Source organism: Leucoraja erinacea, chromosome 9 (genome assembly GCF_028641065.1).
Source record: "Leucoraja erinacea ecotype New England chromosome 9, Leri_hhj_1, whole genome shotgun sequence".
Lineage (NCBI taxonomy): Eukaryota > Metazoa > Chordata > Chondrichthyes > Rajiformes > Rajidae > Leucoraja > Leucoraja erinaceus.
Genome location: NC_073385.1, coordinates 30,325,986 through 30,347,432, shown reverse-complemented (window position 1 = coordinate 30,347,432; position 21,447 = coordinate 30,325,986). Strand labels below are relative to the sequence as shown.

At 40.5% G+C, this 21,447-nt stretch overlaps 1 protein-coding gene and 1 long non-coding RNA gene across 7 annotated transcripts; one reads left to right on the top strand and one right to left on the bottom strand.

Annotated features, from left to right (window-relative positions):
- Positions 1-1,788: 1,788 nt before the first annotated feature.
- Positions 1,789-13,934, top strand: otx2b (orthodenticle homeobox 2b). Of its 6 annotated transcripts, none has more exons than XM_055640471.1 (5): positions 1,789-2,401; positions 6,779-6,851; positions 11,236-11,333; positions 11,723-11,909; positions 12,549-13,934. In XM_055640471.1, the coding sequence occupies exons 1-5, from the start codon at positions 2,373-2,375 to the stop codon at positions 13,170-13,172; spliced, it is 1,011 nt and encodes a 336-aa protein (XP_055496446.1). In that variant the 5' UTR covers positions 1,789-2,372; the 3' UTR covers positions 13,173-13,934. The 6 variants fall into 6 exon arrangements, with proteins under 6 accessions (XP_055496446.1, XP_055496444.1, XP_055496441.1 ...); XM_055640469.1 differs by having other exon boundaries at positions 1,869-2,401; positions 11,758-11,909; XM_055640466.1 differs by having other exon boundaries at positions 1,871-2,401; positions 11,125-11,333; positions 11,758-11,909.
- On the bottom strand, positions 2,469-6,073 carry LOC129700191 (uncharacterized). The gene is made up of 3 exons (XR_008723989.1): positions 5,790-6,073; positions 4,023-5,080; positions 2,469-2,715 (listed from the first exon to the last, which is right to left on the bottom strand). It is a non-coding gene; the product is annotated as an uncharacterized LOC129700191 (long non-coding RNA).
- Positions 13,935-21,447: the final 7,513 nt, after the last annotated feature.

The window sequence follows — 21,447 nt, the reverse complement described above, 5'->3', positions numbered from 1 at the left end:
CCAAAACGCAACAAAACCTCTCCGATTTACACCATAACTTGCATTCCGTGTTCAAAGCGGCGAGAAAACGTTTATGTTGAAGATCTGGTGTAAATAAGCTGCCGTTCAGAATTTAAAGCAAATACATTTTACATATCAGAACATAACTTTTTATATATATATATATATATAAAGAATTCAAGCTTAATCGCCCCTGATGAATTCATCACACTCGTTCTATTTAGTTCATCAGTTTAAACAAAATCACACGGTCTTGACTCAGAAGTTTTATATACCAAGTGTCTCACTCAAACTGTAATACTGCCCTAGTCGTGTAAATATTGTCAAATAATTTATTTCATAAAATCAGATTCGCCCAGCAATTAATATAACCTGTTATATTGGAGCTAATGCCTTCTGGTGTTTGGTTGTTATCCTCGATCCCACCAGTAATTGTTCGAATGTTTGGATAAAGTATATAATCTTCTTCAGTTGCATTACTATTGAAATATGGCGGATTTTCAATTAAAAGATCTCTTCAGCTCAACAGTCAATTTCCATAATGAAGACATGTCAAAAGTGAGTTATATTCATTTCCTAATTTTAGTAGTAAAATTCCAACCTAATCAGTCTATGACTCTGTGAGATACAAAGCTAAATATTCGCACATGTCACGATCATGCACAATAACACCCTCAGAATAAAAAACGGAGTACAATCGACAGCTGGCCCCTTTGTGGTGTTGCAAAGAAAGTAAATTATTTTCGCAGGAGGCACCCCAAGACGAGAAAATCGCTAGATTAGCAAAATATTGTTTATTTAAAGTAACAGCTAATCTGATATTTTAAACTATTGGCTGATCTCTGGTGTGGAACTTAATGAATAAACAGTGTCGCTCGCAAAACTATTATCCAATTGTTACACATTAATGAAAATAAAAGATGCTAGCATTTCAGTATATATATTTTTTAAAGCAGAAGCTCTGGCTGGTCAGTCGGCATCTGTGGAGAGAGAGAGAGATATGCATATGACCTATCTGAAATATCTCAACAGATGCTGTCTGATCTGTTATGTGTGCATTTTTTTAGTTTCAGTTTTCCAGGGACCTCTTTGTTTAAAAAGAACAGTACACTGGCCCCTGTTGTATTATTATTTGCATTGATTCCACCAATGTGTTGTTATTAATAATGAATGTTAAATGCAACAAAACGAGTTACTGATAGCCCAATTTACAAATCAACCTTCACCGAGAATGGCCAATTCATTAAGGAGAAAGTTATGCCAGTTGTCTAAAAATCGAGTGCCGGGTCTTTAGAAAAGCGCCACTTGCCTCGAAGGAGTTAACTTGTTTCAAAGGAAACAAGAATAACAACAGTGCAGGCGAGAATCCTAGAAAATGGGGAACTGGCAAAGCCGGAGAATGGAAGGTGATAAGGCAGGGGCAGGCACGAGTGTGAAGTAGTCCTGTGTTTCTTACACGCACACACACTCACTCACTCACTCACACTTGGATCTGCCTTAGATTGCTATTTTTGCACCGAACTCCTGTTTCGTTCCTTTGTGCGTGTGTGTGTGTATGTGTGTGTGTGTGTGTGTGTGTGTGTGTGTGTGTGTGTGTGTGTGTGTGTGTGTGTGTATTGGCAGCCCGCTGCTGTGAAGGGATTAAACTGTATAATTTGGAAAGGAGGCATCTGCTCCAGAGCTGTGTCAGAGACTGATTGCAGCGCCGCGTTCTCCACAACACAACTTTATCCCGATTAAAGCAATGAAAAAATGCCTCCTGGCAGCTGATCCTCCCGAGCCCCTACCTACCTCGGATTTTATATGGCAATGCATTACAAGACTATTTTTTCCCCATTTATTTTGCTTGACGACTGATTTGGCTTTTTTCCCCTCTCTTGAAATATTCCTGTGAAATTTGGGAAATTATTTTTATTGTTGAGGACAGTCTTCTATTTGCTCAGGTGAGGTGGGAGGTTTTGTGTTTGTGTCCCTACTAATTAAATTGTGTCTGATACTTGGACTAATTAACTAAGAGAAACACCCGTTCTATTACCGGAGGAAAAAAGTGAGCCCGGTTTAAGCCGTTTTAATACTTCTGATCGAACGGCGTTCGATGACTTTACGCTCCTTGAGTTCTTATTTTGACAGGCGGTGAGGTGATAGCCGATTTAGACATAAAACCATCCAAATTTTCATTGATTTAAACGACTCCTCCTACTTTTCTTCAGATCAGGAAGTGGTGTATGTTCAAAGAGTACATCTGGACTGCGAAATAACAGGTGCTGGGCAAATGTGATCGGATCTACTTAAGGAGCGAACTATCAATTTTATTTAATGTTGGGCAGAAGATTAACATCTGTAAGAGTAAATCATCAACTGAACTGCAATTGATGGCAACTGACTGGGTGTCAGGCAGCGGGTAAAACAGCGTCTTTTCATTCCTTGCTTGTTATTTTGTGAAATGTTCTAGTCAAAAAAGCACCAAAATAACCCGTATTCCTATGTCTGTTTAAGAAATGCTAGAAAATACAGTATGTTGTATCGACATAAACATTTATCAGATATAAATACTGTCTGATAGATATACAGTTTCCCGTAAAAATGTGTGTTTTTGCAGGATTTTGTTTTTCCATATATAAAACGACCCACAATGATGATTTGGAGACGAGCTTAAACCGATTTCTTCCATCGTATCCACATTTAAAATTTCCTTCCTCGAATAATTTAGCACACCTAAAATGTTAACACAACAGTCAATCAGATCCATTATCCAGTAAACAAATCTCCGGCACCCATGTCACTCTTACCATAGATATAAAAAAGTTTATAGGCTCACTGAAACTAGAATATGTTTTCTTTAATTAGAAGATGCGGTCCTTCAATGCATCCTGCACTGTGACAGTGAAGATGCTTCAAAAGTACTTCGACATAAAATCACTTCTGGGAGTCCTGAAAGGCGCTACATAAATGCAAGTCGTGTATTCTTTTAAAACGTTGTGATACTCTACATAGCTCAAAGCTATGATCTAATACTTGCACAGCTGTGTCCGTATTTAACCTGGGCACTAGTTCGTAAAATCCTAATTTCACAATTTATCATCCCGATTGGGTGCTACCAATATCATCCGTTGCACTTTAATGAATTAGCATGATCGATATTATAATTTAACTGTTAAAGGTCTAGGTATATTAAAAACAAAGATCTTAAATACAAAATTAAAAAAAAACTATTATTTCCAATAATTAGTTGACGATTTTGCAGAAAAAATGCGCAGCCAAGGTCTTGACCAACGTGGGAACCACTGTAACAAGTAAAACTTTAGAGGGATATATCTCAATGTCAATAATTTCAATCGAAATAATACAAATATGAAGTATTTTAAAGAAAATGTATCCTTACATCGCCTATCAAATGGTAATAGGTTAAATAAATGGCATTTTGTTTAAAGAAATACAATCATTTGAAAGTAGAAACAATTTCAAATGTATCCGCCGCACTCTAAAAGGTTTGGAGTTGGAGGCGATTTATTTTTTCAGTGTGGAAAGCTGCGAACACATGTTCATGCATTGAAAAGTGTTTTCGTACCTTCCTTCTGGGACATGAGTTTAAGCCCCGGCAGAGTGCTCGCTGGTCGCGGTGGAACAAACAACAGCGAACATTTCAGAGACGACTTCCAGTCATTTGGCAGCTTTTGTTCGCAGTTACAATTAAAGGGAGGGGGCCATTTATACGCACTGATCGAATGGTTCGGGCAAATAAAGATTGATTGATTTAGTTGGGATCGAACTATAAAACTATTCGATAAAAGGTAAGAACACGTCGATAATAAATAGAATTCGATAGTTTGTAGCGACTAACTTGTTACTTAGACAGGTGTTTGTAAAACAAGGTGGCAAACTTAAAGTGGAACGCACTGGAGAGTATACGGAAACATAGGTAAACAAACAGTTCCCCAGTTTTTATCGTGCACCAGACATCCAGCCCAAAGTTCTGATGTAATTTAAAATATTTCACCGATTATCAGTGTCATGCTACATACCACACTATGTTTCTCTGTGATCTCGGTGTTATGCAATTTGTATTTTGCTGTGTTCCTGTGTTAGGAATTGGATACCAACGTGAGCAAGAAGCATTTGCGTTTTCTGCAATTAGGCAACACATCTGAGAAACTTGGCTGTAGCGTTGTTTGCAATGGTGGATACACCAAGTTTTCTTGTCGCCTTTTGCATTGGCTTCGACCTTCTGAAGTGGTTTTCACCGGCGTGGCGCTGTTGTGCTTTTATAGAGTTTATTTAAAAATAGGCGATGTTGTTCCGGAAATTTATTCAGAACTTCTCAAATCTATCATCAATGTGAAAAGTAAAAATCGGAGGCGAGAATTCCTGATATCAGTTGGTGGCAGTTGAATGAGTGTTTTTTTGTCATCCTTGATACTTGAACGCTTTTTACTGATTACCTTGAAGGAGTGCGCCTCAGTTTGTTATTTGTTTTATTTATAGCTGTGAAAATATCCAGAATTAATTGATAGAGAAACACTTCTTCAAAAAAAAAAAATACATTTGTCAGTCCTAAAAGTTGTATAGCTGTGGGTTATGTTTAGAGCCTTGAATATTTCACAGAATGACACTTTGTTGGGTTGAGAAAAGTGATACACGTCTTATTGTAATTCCTTTAATGTCGGAAGGAACCATTTTCTGTGTAGAAAGTTATTATTACTGTAAAATATGGATTTTGTGTAGAATCGATGTGGAGCAGATTGTGAGTACTCCATTTGCTCAGGTGGGTCTTTAAACGGTTGGTTTGGACAAAGCCCCGAAAGGGACAAACCTTTTCATCAGTTTTCTAATTAGAATTTCTCCGTGTTCCTCGTGAACATTTCCTTTTGCAGTCTCGCAGCTTCCACCTCACGCCCACGTTGTGTTATTTAAGCAACCAACACCTTTGTTTTTATCCAGTATTGTCACCATTTATCAAGAATCGAAACGTTTGCAATTAACGTATCTACGATTTTTTTTTAAACGTCCGACTATTCCAGTCTTGTTTAGGGCCAGGAAGCATATGGGCCCATTTGCTTTGGGCTTTTAATAAGCGAGGACTCTACAAACGAGAAACACAAACAGGCATATGATAACAGACCGCAAAATATGAAATCGTCGGTCCTACCCGACCTAATCAATTTCAGAATATTGTTATTCTCCTTTTAAGTGGAACTAATTTATTCATGGTTTGAATTAAAGGTGTATTTGTTCTCCGTTTGTGCGAGGGGCATTTTTCTTTTATCCGAAATGCTTTTCTTCAAAGCAGGCAAATTGCATCATAGGCCACAGGTTACTGATAAAACTCGTTTTATTAGGATGGAGTTGCTACAAGCGGCTTCGTTTCTTTCTAATCAATCAGCCTGTCTGTCTATATGAATGTCTATCTATGTCTATCTATCTATCTATCTATCTATCTATCTATCTATCTATCTATCTATCTATCTATCTATCTATCTATCTATCTATCTATCTATCTATCTATCTATCTATCTATCTATCTATCTATCTATCTATCTATCTATCTCTCTCTCTCTCTCTCTCTCTCTCTCTCTATCTATCTATCTATCTATCTATCTATCTATCTATCTATCTATCTATCTATCTATCTATCTATCTATCTACTCACTTGTCTTTCACTTTAACTACCGACTGATTAACTGCGATGTAATTTTTCTTTTGAATTGTCATCCTTGGTACATGTTGCTTATTCTATTTTTGTCGCTAGATTAAGTCCTCTCTTTTGGCAACTTTAAATGCGGTTCTCTTACCTTGTGTTGTACAGTCCCATGTCTATCTATGAAATTTCCGCACACTGGTTCATCACTGGTGTTTCTCTGGCTCTCTGGCATTTGTAGCCGGATTTTTCTTTTCCCTGAGCCAGCTATCCTGAATTATTCTAGTTCATGCATCCTCACTGTGTCACTCCTGCCAGTACAGCTCTGGTTTATTCTATCGAGAATCCTTCCCCTTGCCGGTTCAGCTCAGAATCTCTAACCTGATTGCTCCCTCTATTCTCTTGGTTAATGCCTTCACGATCTCTCTCTCTCTCTCTCTCTCTCTCTCCCTCGCTCTCCCCCCTCCCTCTCTCTCTCTCTCTCTCATTCCTTCCCTCCCCTCTGCTTTCCATCCCACGTTCTAAATTGTCCTTCTTTTCCCATGTCACCTTGGCCTAACCCGTTTTTCTTCAATCGGTCCTGTTTTAGTAATATTTATTTTAATCCTGGACTACCTCCAATGAGTGGATTATTGGCCCTGTTATCCTGGCTGGCTGGCTAATGCCAGTTCACTGGATATATTCACTGTGCAATCTCTATTCTTTTGCTTGGGATTGTCGTTCCCATTGCTTGAATTTATTTTTATTTCCTTCATTTTCCTGCTTTGGGTGACTTCGCTCTGTTTTTTCCCCTTCTTGGAGTAGGGGTTTCTCTCTTCCCGCTGGGTGTTATTTTCCCCCTGGTTCTGCTGAGATGTGTCAATCACTCTCCCTTTGCTATTGGCTGCGGAGTTTGCGTCAAAAAGTTACCAGAGAGGCGCTTTCTCAGCAAGTCTCAGAGAAAGGAGAGAGAGACCGGTGCAACTGAGCAATCTCAACCATTTTCCCACTCTGAAAACAACACACACCGCCTTTAAACAGGCTCATCTCCTTCCTAAAACAGAAATATTAACTCGGCAGGTATTTAATCCATTTCATGCGAAGGTATTTTCTCAATCCACAATCTGAAGACTTCTAACCGATTTATTTTATTTTTGTTTTCAGGGACAAAGGCCGTCAGGAACGTGGACGCCTGAATTTTAGGGTGTTTAACGTCGACCAGAGTCCAGTAAAACAGGTGACTTGTTTGACAAATCGCGCTTCCTTTTTGATTGGGAACCGATGATAATATTTGTTCAACGAACTGGAGATTTGATACGGAATATTGCGCGAAACCTTTCCGAGAGGGGGGAAAAATCGACGAGTGTACCCGCCCTGGAATGAAACCGTTTGATATTGATATGCGTGCATGAGAACACTTTTCGCTGATTCCAAATCTTGATAAGTCTTTTTCCTTTTATTTCCTCTAAAGTGGTTGCAATGAGTCCAGAATTTGTGTGCTGCTTGTTTTCGCTTATGTTTTTAGTTTGTGGGTGTGTGAGTATGTGTGTGGGAAGATGTGCTGGTGGGGTGGGGAACGGTAGACAAAATTCTCATTATTCAAGTTGGGGGAAAGGGTTTCGCTGTTTCTCGAGTTGGCTGTGGGCTTTCGGATAAATATGTTGCAATTATTGGTTTCTCCATTCCTGAGTGGATAGAGCAAAAACTATTTCATTTTCGCCCGTGTTAGGATCGCTGTTAAATCCCAGTAAACCCCCCCCCCCCCCAACCCACTTCCCAATGAATGTTCAAACACAGGGATAATTGAGGAGGCGTGGATTTCTCTCGGTCCCTCACCCCACCCCCTTCCCCATCGCCGATCAGTCCTTGCAAATCACATCCTCATCTGGGAAGCGCTGGTTGCAGATGTTCATTGTCAAAGATTTATCAGCTCAAATAAACTGGAATGAAATCGATCGTTTCCAAATTATTGAGCAAAAGCTTTTCCAGTAGGTGGACCGCTTAGTGGTCCGCAGAGAAGAGTCTTTGGCACACAAAACCTAGATCAATCACTCTGCGTTTCAATTTATTTTCAAAATCAGAATATGTTCATACAAAATGTGTCAAAATTTAGGATCTTTTTTTGGGGGGTGGGTGGGGGGGGGGGGGGGGGGGGGGGGGGTTGTGGGAACAGAGTCTTGAGATTAAACTTCATAGCAACATTTCTAGCCAAACAATAGAAAGTTCACTACATCTGCAAAACACAATTGCTTATTCATTCGTCTAAGTCGTGTAGGCACTTGAAAGTTACAGAAAAAAGTTGAATTCACTTTACTTTTCCTTTTACTGACCGCATACTTGTTTACAACAAAATACTCTTTGAATTACAGTTTTCTCATTTCAAGTAACTAGTTTTCAATTAGAATGGCATGTTTTCTTGAACTAAAATGAAGATTTTGAAATCCTGAAAAAATAAGCATTAGCGTTTAAAGTTTACATGTTTACTGGTAACTGTGTGGTCTCTAGTGTGTTCGTATTTTAGTTTAGACCACATTTAAGAGACTGAATTTAAAAACAATATTTTTAATTGAACATTTGCTCTCCTTGACCTTAATCTCGTTTGGGATTGATTTTGTGTTATGATGTTTTCAGCAATTTTCAGTCGCTTTTTGTCCAGGCAGTTCGTGTTGAGGTTTAAATAGTTGAACTTGTTTATCTCACAAATAACGAACGACTTAAAGTTTGTATTTAAACCTAGTCTTCAAAAAAACGATAGCGAAAATAATGATCAAGTGTGCCGGAAGTTTGTAAAATTAGTACAGGCCTTTTAGTATAAACTAAGCAAAAACTGGACCCGAGCGAGGCAGGGTTATCCCATGTGTGTGTATGCTGAGATTTGCGAGGCACTTTCCACCTCAGCTGCTCGCCCCTGAGTGTATAAACTCAAACTCGAACGAAATGCAAAGTCTTGAAACAAAATCTCAAAGACTCCTAGACACGTGGATGCAAAGACAGCTCACGCGTGCTGCTCGCTTTAAAGACGATTAAAAAAAAAACAACTGCCATCGAAAACAATATATCGAATATTCATCATTCCGCTTCGTAACAAACAGGCGGTGGTGAGGATGTTCATTAGATGAGCGTTGTGATAAGCAACCTACTAGCCAATTTTTTTAATACACTCATTTTTAATCGTTGGACAGCGACCTTTACATGTTACAAATAAAACCAAATGCTGAAGTGTGTGTCGTTGTCCCACGAGTCTAAAAGTTGCAAGGGCCGAGGTTAATGGTGTTTCTCTTTAATAAATATAATTCGATTCTATAGCTTTGTTTCATTTCCATCAAGCATAAAATTAATCAGAACAAATGCGGCAGGGATGGGGGGGAGAACGCGTTCTCCGCCATCCCAGGTTTTTTTTTGCAGCGTCCCTGTAATTAAGGAACGTGTGCCACCCGGATAATCTCGTTAATTTATCAAGAAAACATTTATTATAATTAATTCTCGGCCGCATGCACGGCGGGTAATTATGGTCGACCGAAGGACCGAGCAACTGGTGGATGGGATTCTTGCAAAAAGTGACAGATTGTGCTGGAAAGCCGACAGATTCGGGCAGCTCTATATAACTGGCCTCAGCAGTGAGCAGCCAAGAGACGCGATTTCCCTGCAGGTAGAGAGACCAGGCGCTCGGGCAGGGGAAGGGAGGTGAGTCCATCGGAGCCCATTGATTGTTCGGGTGAAGTTTTATTTTAGGTAAGATCTTACACTTGGAATTGGACAAGCGACTTTTTTGCGCGTCTGTTGGTTGTTTGATGGTGCAAGTCAGTGGATAGTTCAACGTGTGGAGTAGTCATTGCTCAGCACAGCGGGTTGGACTGCAATAAAAATCCTTTGCTACATTTCACGATCGGTAAACTAGTTCCCATTCCGATTGCGGCGCAGCTTAGCTTTTTAACGAAGAGGCGGTCTTGTGATTTATTTTAACCCTTTAAAAAAAAAAATGCTAGTCTTTAAAAATAAATAGACTATCTTGCGCTGGTCAAAGTTTGTCATTGCAACGCCGCCATGTTGAAGGTGTGCGCGCCCCTGTTAAACAACGCTCTGTAAAGTGGGATGTCGATCGCCACTAACACACGGCGCTTTGTTTCAAAGTCAGTAAAACATATCTTCAATATTGTCGCCTCGCGGGGGTTTATCTGCCATTCCTTGGGCCATGTAATCAGGTGACAATATGTGACTTCCGCGGCCAAACAATGTGCAAAGTTGTACAATCAACAAGGGATCCTGCCTCTTGTTTGTGCAATATGCACACTACGCTTTTCATTAAATAACGTTGGGTTTTACATTCACCTGCAATACAATTAGGCGCAAATGATTTGCCTTCCCAAAGTTGTTTTCCCCCTGATATAAGAATCAATTAATTATCTGTTTCCCTTTATTGGTCCTGGAGAGCGTAGTTTTAAAGGCGTAGAGATACATTCTTTATCCCAAAAATATAGGCACTCGATTCGACGAAAGCGTCGCAGAAAACATTATCTTCCTGCTCAAAGGTGTATTCGAACGATCTAGAAACAATCTAGCCTCTCGTTTGTCAAACACGCAATATAAAACTACCAACTTCACTCAGGTTGCAAATTATCTTCTTACGCATTGTTTTTTCTCTCTCTAAGTTTCTGTTGTTCCCAGCACTTCGCCGATTTCTCTCCCTCTCTCTCTGGGCCTGCCACTGTCTTTGCAAATGGACCCAATCAAGTTTTTTGTTTGAACCAATTAGCGTGATAACAGCTTGATGCTAACGAATGGGATCTATGCAAATTGCAATGCTAACAATGTGGTGTGCGCATCTGCATTATTTGTTTTATTGTGTGTGTGTGTGTGTGTGTGTGTGGGGGTGTGTGTGTGTGTGTGTGTGTGTGTGTGTGTGTGTGTGTGTGTGTGTGTGTGTGTGTGTGTGTGTGTGTGTGTGTGTGTGTGTGTGTGTGTGTGTGTGTGTGTGTGTGTGTGTGTGTGCGTGGTGTGTGCGTGTGTGTGTGTGTGTGTGTGTGTGTGTGTGGGTGTGTGTGTGTGTGTGTGTGTGTGTGTGTGTGTGTGTGTGTGTGTGTGTGTGTGTGTGTAGGGGTGTGTGTGTGTGTGTGTGTGTGTGTGTGTGTGTGTGTGTGTGTGCGTGCGTGTGTGTGGTGTGTGTGTGTGTGTGTGTGTGTGTGTGTGTGTGTGTGTGTGTGTGTGTGTGTGTGTGTGTGTGTGTGGGGGTGTGTGTGTGTGTGTGTGTGTGTGTGTGTGTGTGTGTGTGTGTGAGTGTGAGTGTGAGTGAGGGTGTGTTTGAAGAATGGGTGTAGCACGTTTTGGGGACATATTTATCCGTTCAGCATCCCTTGGTTCAAGAGGCAGCTGGGGGTCCCCGGATGCTTTAAAGGGACAGGCTGGGATCTATAGAGGGATCAGATACTTTGAGTGATCGGAGATACAACAGCTCTTCTGGATCCTTCCTCTTAACACGCTCTTTTACTCCCTGCGTGTGTGTATGTGTATAGATTTAAACAGAGGCCTTACTGCCAAGTCGCCAGAGGACCGAAGCAAACCAGATTGCTCATTTTTTAAATTTTACTTATTTATTGCAAATTCGCCATCCGAACCAACTTTAGCATGATGTCGTATCTCAAGCAACCTCCATACACAGTGAACGGTCTGAGTCTCACGGCATCGGGCATGGATCTGCTTCACCCTTCGGTCGGCTATCCCTGTAAGTATCTTTCTACTTTTAGCTGCAATCTCTGGGAACAAACTTCAAGGCTCCCTCTTGGTCACAGAGCAAAACTGACCCCGCTTTTTGCAGAGTATTTCTGGCTTGTTGTTTAAATTAGATTTATTGAAGGGCAGCAGACACATTCTCATGTCCCATTCCCTTTGAAAAATGTGTTTTCCCATGAGCGTAAAACATTTGGGCGACATTTCCCTCTCTTGATTAAACCTCTAACCAGCCCAATTCTTTCTCTCCGCGGCAAACATTAAAGCGAGAATGGCGTTGGTTGTGGGAAAGGAATGAAGCCTAAATCGTTTTTGCCTGGAGAGTGAGAGAGTGGGGTGGGGGGTGGGATGTTTGGTCCCCCGAGTTTACTGTGGAGTTCCCAGTCCTAGAAGGTCTGGTTTGTTTTATATGTTTCAAGCTACCCCGCGGAAGCAGCGGCGAGAGAGAACCACGTTTACACGAGCACAGCTGGACATTTTGGAGGCGCTTTTCGCCAAGACTCGTTATCCAGATATCTTCATGAGGGAAGAAGTGGCACTGAAAATCAACTTGCCCGAATCTAGAGTGCAGGTGAGCAGAACCAGGCAGTAACACACTCTCCTTCCCCGGGAGCACGCCCGGCGCTCCTGTTCCGACCACGATTCGGCTTCACTGAGGAGGGAATTCTTTAAAATGGGATCGGATTGAACCAGGGGGTCAGTGGCTGTGCGGGGAACTCGTGAGAGGTCTGCGATTTTCTAAAAGGGATTATTAACGAACGATGGTAAACTCGGGGAGATAGTTTTATAGACACAAGTAACTACAGTTGCCGGTTTACCAAAAAAAATAATACGAAGTGTTACCCGCTGAGTTACTCCAGCATTTTGTGTCTTTTCTGAGTGTTACAAGATTTCATACTGTACATGCAATAATTCCGGGTAAAATTATGCAGGATCATGTCCCTCCTTTACGTACAAAATAGGAACTGATATAAAAGATCCAAAAACTCATATTCGAGTTTCGTCCTGAAGATTATGGTCATTAATATTGATAAGAAATATTGTATATCGATTAGAATGGGAACTAGTTACCTTAACGCCGGGAACTCAGTGAAGGGACAATCAAAGATATTTGTATTTGCAGTCATTTTATCTCACATTAATTAATTGCATTGATTCAGTAAATACTTTTTTGTGTTACGCTTGAACTTTTTTGTTGTTTTTTTTTAAGGTGTGGTTCAAAAACCGCCGAGCGAAGTGTCGCCAGCAGCAGCAACAACAGCAGAACGGAGGGCAGCATAAAGTTAGACCCGCGAAGAAGAAGAGTTCTCCTGCCCGGGAACTGGGCTCTGAAAGCGTGGCCGGCGGCCAATTCACGCCGCCCTCCAGCACCTCGGCGACGGCCATCTCGAGCAGCACAGCCCCGGTGTCAATCTGGAGCCCGGCTTCCATATCACCCATCGCCCCTGACTGCCTCTCCACGTCCTCGTCTTGCATGCAGCGTTCCTACCCCATGACCTACACCCAAGCCTCGGGTTACACGCAGGGATATGCCGGATCCACGTCCTACTTTGGGGGAATGGACTGCGGCTCTTACCTGTCCCCTATGCATCACCAACTCCCCGCCCCAGGCACGGGGCTCAGTCCCATGGGCACAAACGCAGTCACCGCTGGCCACCTTAACCAGTCTCCGGCCTCCCTCACCGCCCAAGGCTACCCGGCCGGCGGATTAGGTTTTAATTCCACCGATTGCTTGGATTATAAAGACCAGACAGCTTCATGGAAACTCAACTTCAACGCCGACTGCTTGGATTACAAAGATCAAACGTCCTCATGGAAGTTCCAAGTTTTGTGAAGTGCCGGGACTCTGTTTGAACCTGGACAAATCATTCCAATGTCAGATCTTCGAGCACGAAACGACATAATTCCCATGCGTGTGGCCAAGTCTGGAGGTTGAACACTTTGGAATGGACAGGACAATATTTGTGATTATTCCAATGTTAGCCATTTTTTTTTAAAGGTTGGCATTTAAAACATAAAGGACCATCAGGGCTGTGTGAATTGTGCGATTGGTTGTCACAGATGCACTACTTTATTTAAAAAATGTTTATAAGGGTCTCCATATGTAGTCCTCAGAGACAATCAGTGTGCGTCTTATATCAGTGGTACATCTGTGTTTTTATTTGTGTTAGACTCAAAAACAAGTATGATTTGCTGTACTGTATGCAAGTATGTGAACCGCTTGATGCTGTTGGACAAGAGAGACTGGCTGGTGTGTGGTGGGGGGTTGGTGGAGGTTCTGCTGAATTCAAATGGAGCCAAATTCTGCTGGAAAAAAAATAAATACCCGCCATCGTTTGAAACGAGCGCCTTCAAACAGAAATTGAACTGTGACTGCTTCATCCTGACTACAGACTTCACATGGACGCTAAGGTTCTATCACACTGATGCCAATATCTTTAAAATGTGATCAGTTGTATTGGTCCCATGGAGGATCAAGTATTCAGAAGTTAGCTCTAAATTGTTTGCAGATGTTAATAATGTTATATATGCATAAACGTTAACCATACTGGAGTCGACAGATCCATGTGGCTACATTAAAGTCATTCAAGCACAATTTTTGATTTGTCTTCCACGGTTCAATCTTAAACAATATCCGATAAACAAACTATAGAAACCACGCCGCTTGCTGGCACTTGCAATGAGTGTGTACAAAAAGTGCCGCGACTTCAAGTCTGCCATTAGGGTCCATCAGTTTACCAAATAATGTATTCAGGTGATCTGTCATTTCCCCCCCCCTGCACCCCCCCCCCCCCCCCCCCCCCCCCCCCCCCCCCCCCCCCACACACACACACACACACACACACACACACATAATACTCCTCCCTTCATATTCCCATCATCAAACATAAAGGATAATAATATGCTTTATAGCTGGCAGCCGGTCTGTTACATCGGAGTGGTGAAAATTTGCACTGCACCAGTTATCCTGTTTTTCCATTTTGGTTTTCCATTTTAGAGGCACAGATACACGCCCTCTGTTTATTAGTTTTACAACGGGAGGGAAACAAATTATTGTAGAAAATGATGCGCAGATGATGCCTGAATTAGAATATGTGTAGATATATTTATATATATTATACATACTCCGACCAGCAAATTCTGAAGCTAAACACGCTCGGCGCTTTACTTGTTTATTCTCCCTGAAAAGTTCTCAAATTTTATCAAATTTGTTATGTACAGGATACTTTTGTAGTTAGCATTTCTTATTATGTAAAAAAAAAGACTGGGGTTAGACCTGGAAACTAGTCTCTGCAACATACTTTCTTTTTTTTAGTGGGTATTGTAAGTGTTTTCAATGTAAATGTAGGTGAGGCAAAATAATTCATAAATTGTGCTTTTTACAAGTGATTTTTTTTTGTCCATTTCAAATATTTATTGTCCAACTAATTCATATAAATATTCGGTTATGTACAGTGTTTATTTTATGATAGAAAAAAAAGTCTTGTGAAATTTCGATCATTTCTTCATAATAAATATCACTTTTGCTGCTAAACTGGTTGATAACTCCCCATGTCCATTCTACAAGCAGATCCCACCCACTATTTTGTTACTCTCCTGATTTAGTTGCCGATTAAGGAGGCTTTAATATGACCCCCGTGTGCTATACTTCCTAACAAGTAATAATGCAGAGACTTAACTTCAATCTTGACTTACATTAAGATGACAGCACATATCAAGTGTCTGAATGCAAACAATGTAACCTGACGCAAAATCGCGTTCAAACAGAATCTCCTTCAAACAGAATTACAATGTATCTCCTATCAATACATCAAAATCACATCCAGGCAGCACACACTCTACACTATTTTAATAAGTGTGCATCAAACCAAATGTCAGTCTTCACGTCAAAGAGCGCGTCCTTTGGTGCAATCATTACAAACATGGGGAAAGGATTAACAAGATTACAGATGTGTTCAAAAAGTGTACGGCCATTATAATGAATTCCTCCTTCCACGAGAAATTCATTTTAGGATATAAACGTCAGTTTGCATTGCGACGTTGGTAACTCCTTGAAATAACCACATTGCAATTTTCCATCCTAACTTTGGAACATATAGAACACATTTGGCGTAGTGTGAACATATTATTGCACACCTGTCTAGTTATTCAATTTGGTTTCCAACATTCGGTCTTAAAACCCGGATACGATCGAGCTCATGATCTTTATTTCATACAAGTACCACTAGGAGTCAAAGCAAATCAAACTGGTTGTAATTTTAATTAATTGAAGAACATTTCTCGGCCTGTTTTATAAGTCTAGATTTAAAACCTATAACGTATTTCAATCAAAATGTTCCTTTTTGATCTGCCTCGGAGTTAGCTTCCGCAAAACACTAGAAATTAAGAACAAATGACTGGAACTTTCAACATTTCTGCGAATATACACAGTTAATAAACATTTGCATCGCCTTTTTTCTGAATCAACTGAATTGTGTTGGAGTTGGAATCGTTTCAATCTCAATTGTATTTCACGTTTAAGATCACTCGCGCAATGGTGGGAATTAGGAAAGTATAATCAATTGGTGAAAAGTTTCTTACAACTAATTGCTAGGACACTCGTATTCGGTTAATACATTTACGATTTCAGACCACACAGACGAAGTTCACGCTCCGTTTACGCTGCCAATTAGTAGGTTTGTATTTGTTGACGATATGAACGATAATAAATCAGAGAATGTACTTTCGTAGCAACAAACCGACCCATTCATCATGTCTCTCATCTCCTGACCTCTCCCGCTTTCACGTTTCTGATTTATTTTGTGAACAAAATGGAGCAAACTCAACAAACGCAGAAAGTTGGGAATGTTAGGCAGCTTTTGTAAAATATTTCCTAATCTACACCCCCCCCGCCTCTCGCCTCCCTCATCTGCACATGCCGGTGTCGGTGTCGGTGTCTGTGTGATTGAATGGATGGCTAAGCCTTACAACGAACGGCGTGGCCAGGTGAGATTTTCTCTGAGTCTCGCCCGTCTTGTCTTTTCCCTGACCCTTTCCCGCCACAAGTACCCCGATATATATTGATAAAGCTGTCTGTGTGTATGTCTGGGTGTTTAGGAGTGTCTCTTTCAATTTTATTTTACTGTATCTTATGAGCTGTGCCTGACTTCCGGTTCCTTTTTTGCGGGAAATCTACAGCCTGTTGTGTAACAACAGCCTGCCTTTACGTAGCCTCCGCACAGTTAGAAGACATTCCCAAGGCGCACCCGTTTGGGCGCTTGAGTTTAGAAATCACGGTGAACAGAATATTTTGCTACTCGACCTGTGGAATTGGCAAGTTTGATATAACATTTGCGGAAGGAGTGAAATAATCCTAAAAAGTATGTGATTGAAATTCATTATCTTCAGCTAATCCATTGTTTACTTTAAAGGACAGGCACAAACTGTGGTGCTTTGCAACGTGTGAGATAGTACAAGCACGTTAAATCAAAAATGTTTAATTGTCATATGTACCGACACCGGAACAATAACATTATTTATTTTACTTGCCGCAGCTTAATAGGCCGGTTAACACGATACGCACAGAAAAATATATAATAAAGAAAATGTGATCCATTAATAACCACTCACTAAAGAAGGATCATGGACATGTAATCGTCGTTCTATTGTGTCTAATAAAACGCAGAACATTAAATATTTACAAATATTATTACAACATATTGAATATTTCAGGAAGATTGAAAATTATGATTTCAATGCATGTGATAAGTAGACCATGAACACGGATTCTTTCGAGCTCAATGTACCATTGCATAACACCTCAGAAGTGTGGACCTCCGAAAGCCAATGATTAAGTAACACACCATATTAATATATCCATCTACGCCTAAATATTGGACACTGAAGGATGACTGGTCTCCCGAGACACAAACAGTTTAATACATTCGATGTGGGGTGATGTTCCACTTATTATTTATTTATCTTTATCCGAATCAGATTAGTAGAATTGACCTCTTTTTGGGATATATGGCCGTTCTTTGGCAGATTGTCCTTTCTACGAAATTTAGTAAGATGTTACATAATGCAGCATCTAGCTCTATATCCAGGCAAACACAACACATGGGAAACGTTGGGGTCTATTTGATGAAGTTTGAGCAACAATTTATGTTTGTTTCGGCAGCCTTTACACGAATAATGAATCTCACGTGAACGAAGTGTGCAAACATTTTGCAGAAGATTCATCGCTGCGAATAACTACAGGAGAGCAATTGGGACAAACAATCGCAGTCCCATCGTTACACACATGCGATCCTAGCGATTCCAACAAACTAACGTTAAACTAGGCCAACCAGTCAGCGCAAATACCCGACAGGAGAGGCCAATGCCTACCATAAGAGAAGTGTTCCTTAATGTTTGAAGGAAACGCAATATGGACAGCCAAGGTAATATTTAAGGTGTTCCTTGAAGGTGTTTTAAGGTTTCTTAATCTGTTCCTAAATCTCTATTTCGTACGGGGGGAATTTTTGAACTAAAATGGCCAATGGAGAAAGATTCTTCTGTATTGTTGTCTCCGTATTCTTAAATCACCCATAAAAACCATGCACCATGGAATCTGGAATCGAAGCGCCGCTTTCCCCTCTGCACATGAGCAGCAGTAAGTCGGCAATGTTTCGCACATCCAGTACACTGGAGATATGGCAGTGTATTACATTTAAAAAATACTATCAGCCGAAACATTGTCAGGTATGTCTCACGGTTGCCTTGTAGATTATTGTACATTGAAATGACAGGGAATTTCTGACATAAACTCAGTATGCGTCGTGCTAGTGTAATTATTTATGTAATTTCTATTTGGGCAGGAGACAGGGTTCATTTGTCATCACTGTTCTTGCATCGGGGGTCAGAATACATATCAGATAGCGGCGCAGAATCGGAATAAATATTTAAAAGGTGAATTCGCCCTCCCTTGCTCGTAAAGTTGCCATACAGTGCCAAAGGCAGACACTACGCGGAGACAGGCTGACAGGAATGGACAGTGCGTACACATTTTAGGAAATGTAAACACAAAAAAAAAGCGATTTGCTCCCTTGAATAAGACGGGCCGTGAAAATTAATTACAAAGTATTCTAAAAAACAAAAATGAAAAATTGCGATTAGAAGTAAATGCTTAGAAAAAAATCAGTTCTGCCTGATAACATGTAACTGCTGCTCCGACTGCCTCATTTCATTCACCTTTTCATTCGGCCACTTTGAGAATTAAACATTTCTTCTGTTATTCTACAAAATAATTATTTTAATCTTAGTTTTTTTTCAAGTATTCGATGTTATCTCTTCAATCAGAAGTACCCTGCCTAACGTGTTGGGATATGTGCGCGGCGCCTCCAGTGAAACTGGCATCTCGTGGCATGTGTAGGTGCCTCTCCTAAACCGCACAGAAAGCGCCTGAAGACCGATCTAATCGCGTACACTACAACCATCAGGTAAAACATGGCACAATGCTTTAAATCTTGTCTCAATCTTATGCAAAATTGCCAGGTGAAATTTGCAATGAAATTTGATTAAATGCGTACGTATTTGTTTGTTTTTGTCATGCCCCAGTCAAATTTGACATTTTGACTCATAACACGTCAACCATTTTGGGGCATGTTCGCTTGAATATTTTTGTTGCACTCCTATTAATATTACAATTTATTGACTTTTAGTTTATTATATATAATATTTTAATTATTATATATTTGGGGTTGTCGATTAATTGGCCTCTGTTAATTTCCCCGAATGTGTAGGGCGTGGTAGAGTAAGTGGGTGAACATAGAACGAGTGCGAACGGGTGATCGATGGTCGGTGTGCACTCGGCGGGCCGAAGGGCCTGTTTCCAATCTACAGTTCCTTCTTACACATGTATCTATGTTTTAATCTATGTATATTGTGTTCACAGGCCTACTATGCTGCTGCAAGTAAGAATGTAATCGTTTCCTTGTCAGTACATCTGGCAATTAAATACTATTGACTCATAATTGGGAAACTAATATGCTAACATTTCTTTGCATGAGACTCACTAGGAATCCCGTCCCTTCTCTTCCCCTTAGCACAACGAACAAGAAGGCTGCAATGGGCGATAGGTTGTAGCTGAATGCGCTTCACACCACAAGGCATCGAGTCTCTACACCTTTCAGTCCCTGTCCCGATCCTATCATCCCGCCCCTATTCACAAACCCCATCAAGTTATGAAACTCGAACTCTCTGGCGATCGGCGCTACCGCTGAAATGAATCTACGTCTCCGACACTCCCGAGGAACCACGTGAATATTGTAAACCTATCTAACATAAACCACTTACTTACACATCATTTTTAGTCCAACAATATTTCTAATTTGTTTACTCAACAAAATATTTCTAACTTTACAAAGAAGAGTTTAAGGTTTCATTTTCAACCGCGCCTGCTGTCCACGAACAAGTTAACAACACGAACAGTTGCATTTGATAGTTTTCAAAGTTGTGTCAGATTGAGAATATTAGGCATTAGGATATTGGTCATCTTCAATTATAAAATCACACCGGATTAGTCGGACTCATTCACTCTGAATTAAATCGTTACTTAAAAAGGTATCCTGCCGTCCACATTTAGCGGAAGAAATGCGTTAATTCTAACTAAATAAATATTCGTTCTGGTGGAGCCGAGGCCGTTCTTTGGCGGCTGTTCACACTGTGACACTATTTTTTAATTTATTGTTGCGAAACATATTCGCGACCGATCGAACAACTGCCACCAGAAACTCCGCAGATATTATACAACTTGCTGTCTCACCCGGTATAGACCCTGAATAGCACATGTTTTAGATCAGTCTCCCCGACTGCACGTGAGATCTTTACCGCAGAGGAGGGGATGGAGTCCAGCCAGATGTATTATCTGGGAATCACCCGATGGCACTTTGATTTACTGCAATCTGAATTCAATATTTAAGTATTCGCTGTCCATATTATTTAATTAGCAATCGTAGCTATAAATATGTATATTATATATAGATGAGTCAGAGAGAGCGTGCTTAGGTAACACATTTTTCAAAATGAACGACTAAATTGAGAATGATGGTATTTCACAATGTATATTATAATCTTAACATGATTAAGCCAAAATGTTTCGTTTTCAAGATCTGAAAATAACACATCAATCGAGTCTGCGATTTAGATGGGACTGGCTTGTTTTAAGCTTTTGATTGTTATTTTGTTCTTTGTAATGTCTCCGTTGTCATACCTGATACAGTCGTTTACTTGAACTTTTTACATTTCGAATTAGGATTGGTAGGCAAATGAACAAGATGTAACGTGTGCGTGATTACAATCTGACTATTGACTGCGCCACTCTTAATCAGAGTACATTCAATCGAATTTTGTTTTTTCCAATACATGTATATTTCGATTTCAAATGAACACCGCACGTGACATATATGGCTACACGTACAAGTTAAACATCACACGGAGGTGAGAATGCTCCTCCTACATGCATAATGGGAATATTCTGGGCGAAAGTGTGGCCACCGCCAGCATCTGTTGACTGTGACACACTGCTGAACCGTGTGAATATCGTCATTTCCAGTTAAAGTTGGTCCTGCTGCAAATGCGCCATTAACCGTGCACTTCCCCGAAATAATTGTCAAACTAAGTGCAATCGAACGCCTTTAACAACACCAAAAAAGGCGTGTGGTGTCCCGAGTTACAATGCATCTAGAGTCAACATTTCCCAACATGTTAGGAAACAACAGCTTTCTCTCTCAGCAGTTGAAGTTTTATCCTTATTCGAGGTGGCATTTACTGAATGTATACTTAGAACAACAACCATCTTGGATCATCAAATCTTGGAAAAAATTAACACATTCCCAAACTAACACAATATCCACGCTCTCACTATATAAGCTTTTAATTGAAATGCAACCGGGAATGTAAACTGCTGTAACCTACTTTGATGCGGATTACAAGCTTCTAGTGCCGTATGGTAAAACATTCTCCGAGAGCTTTAAACTGTTTTAAACCCTATCTTTTGATTATCATCTTATCGCAATTTTAAATCTGGTATTCTTAATCGAGGCTAGATTTATGTATTGCAGAACACAGAGTGCTGGAGTTACTCAGCT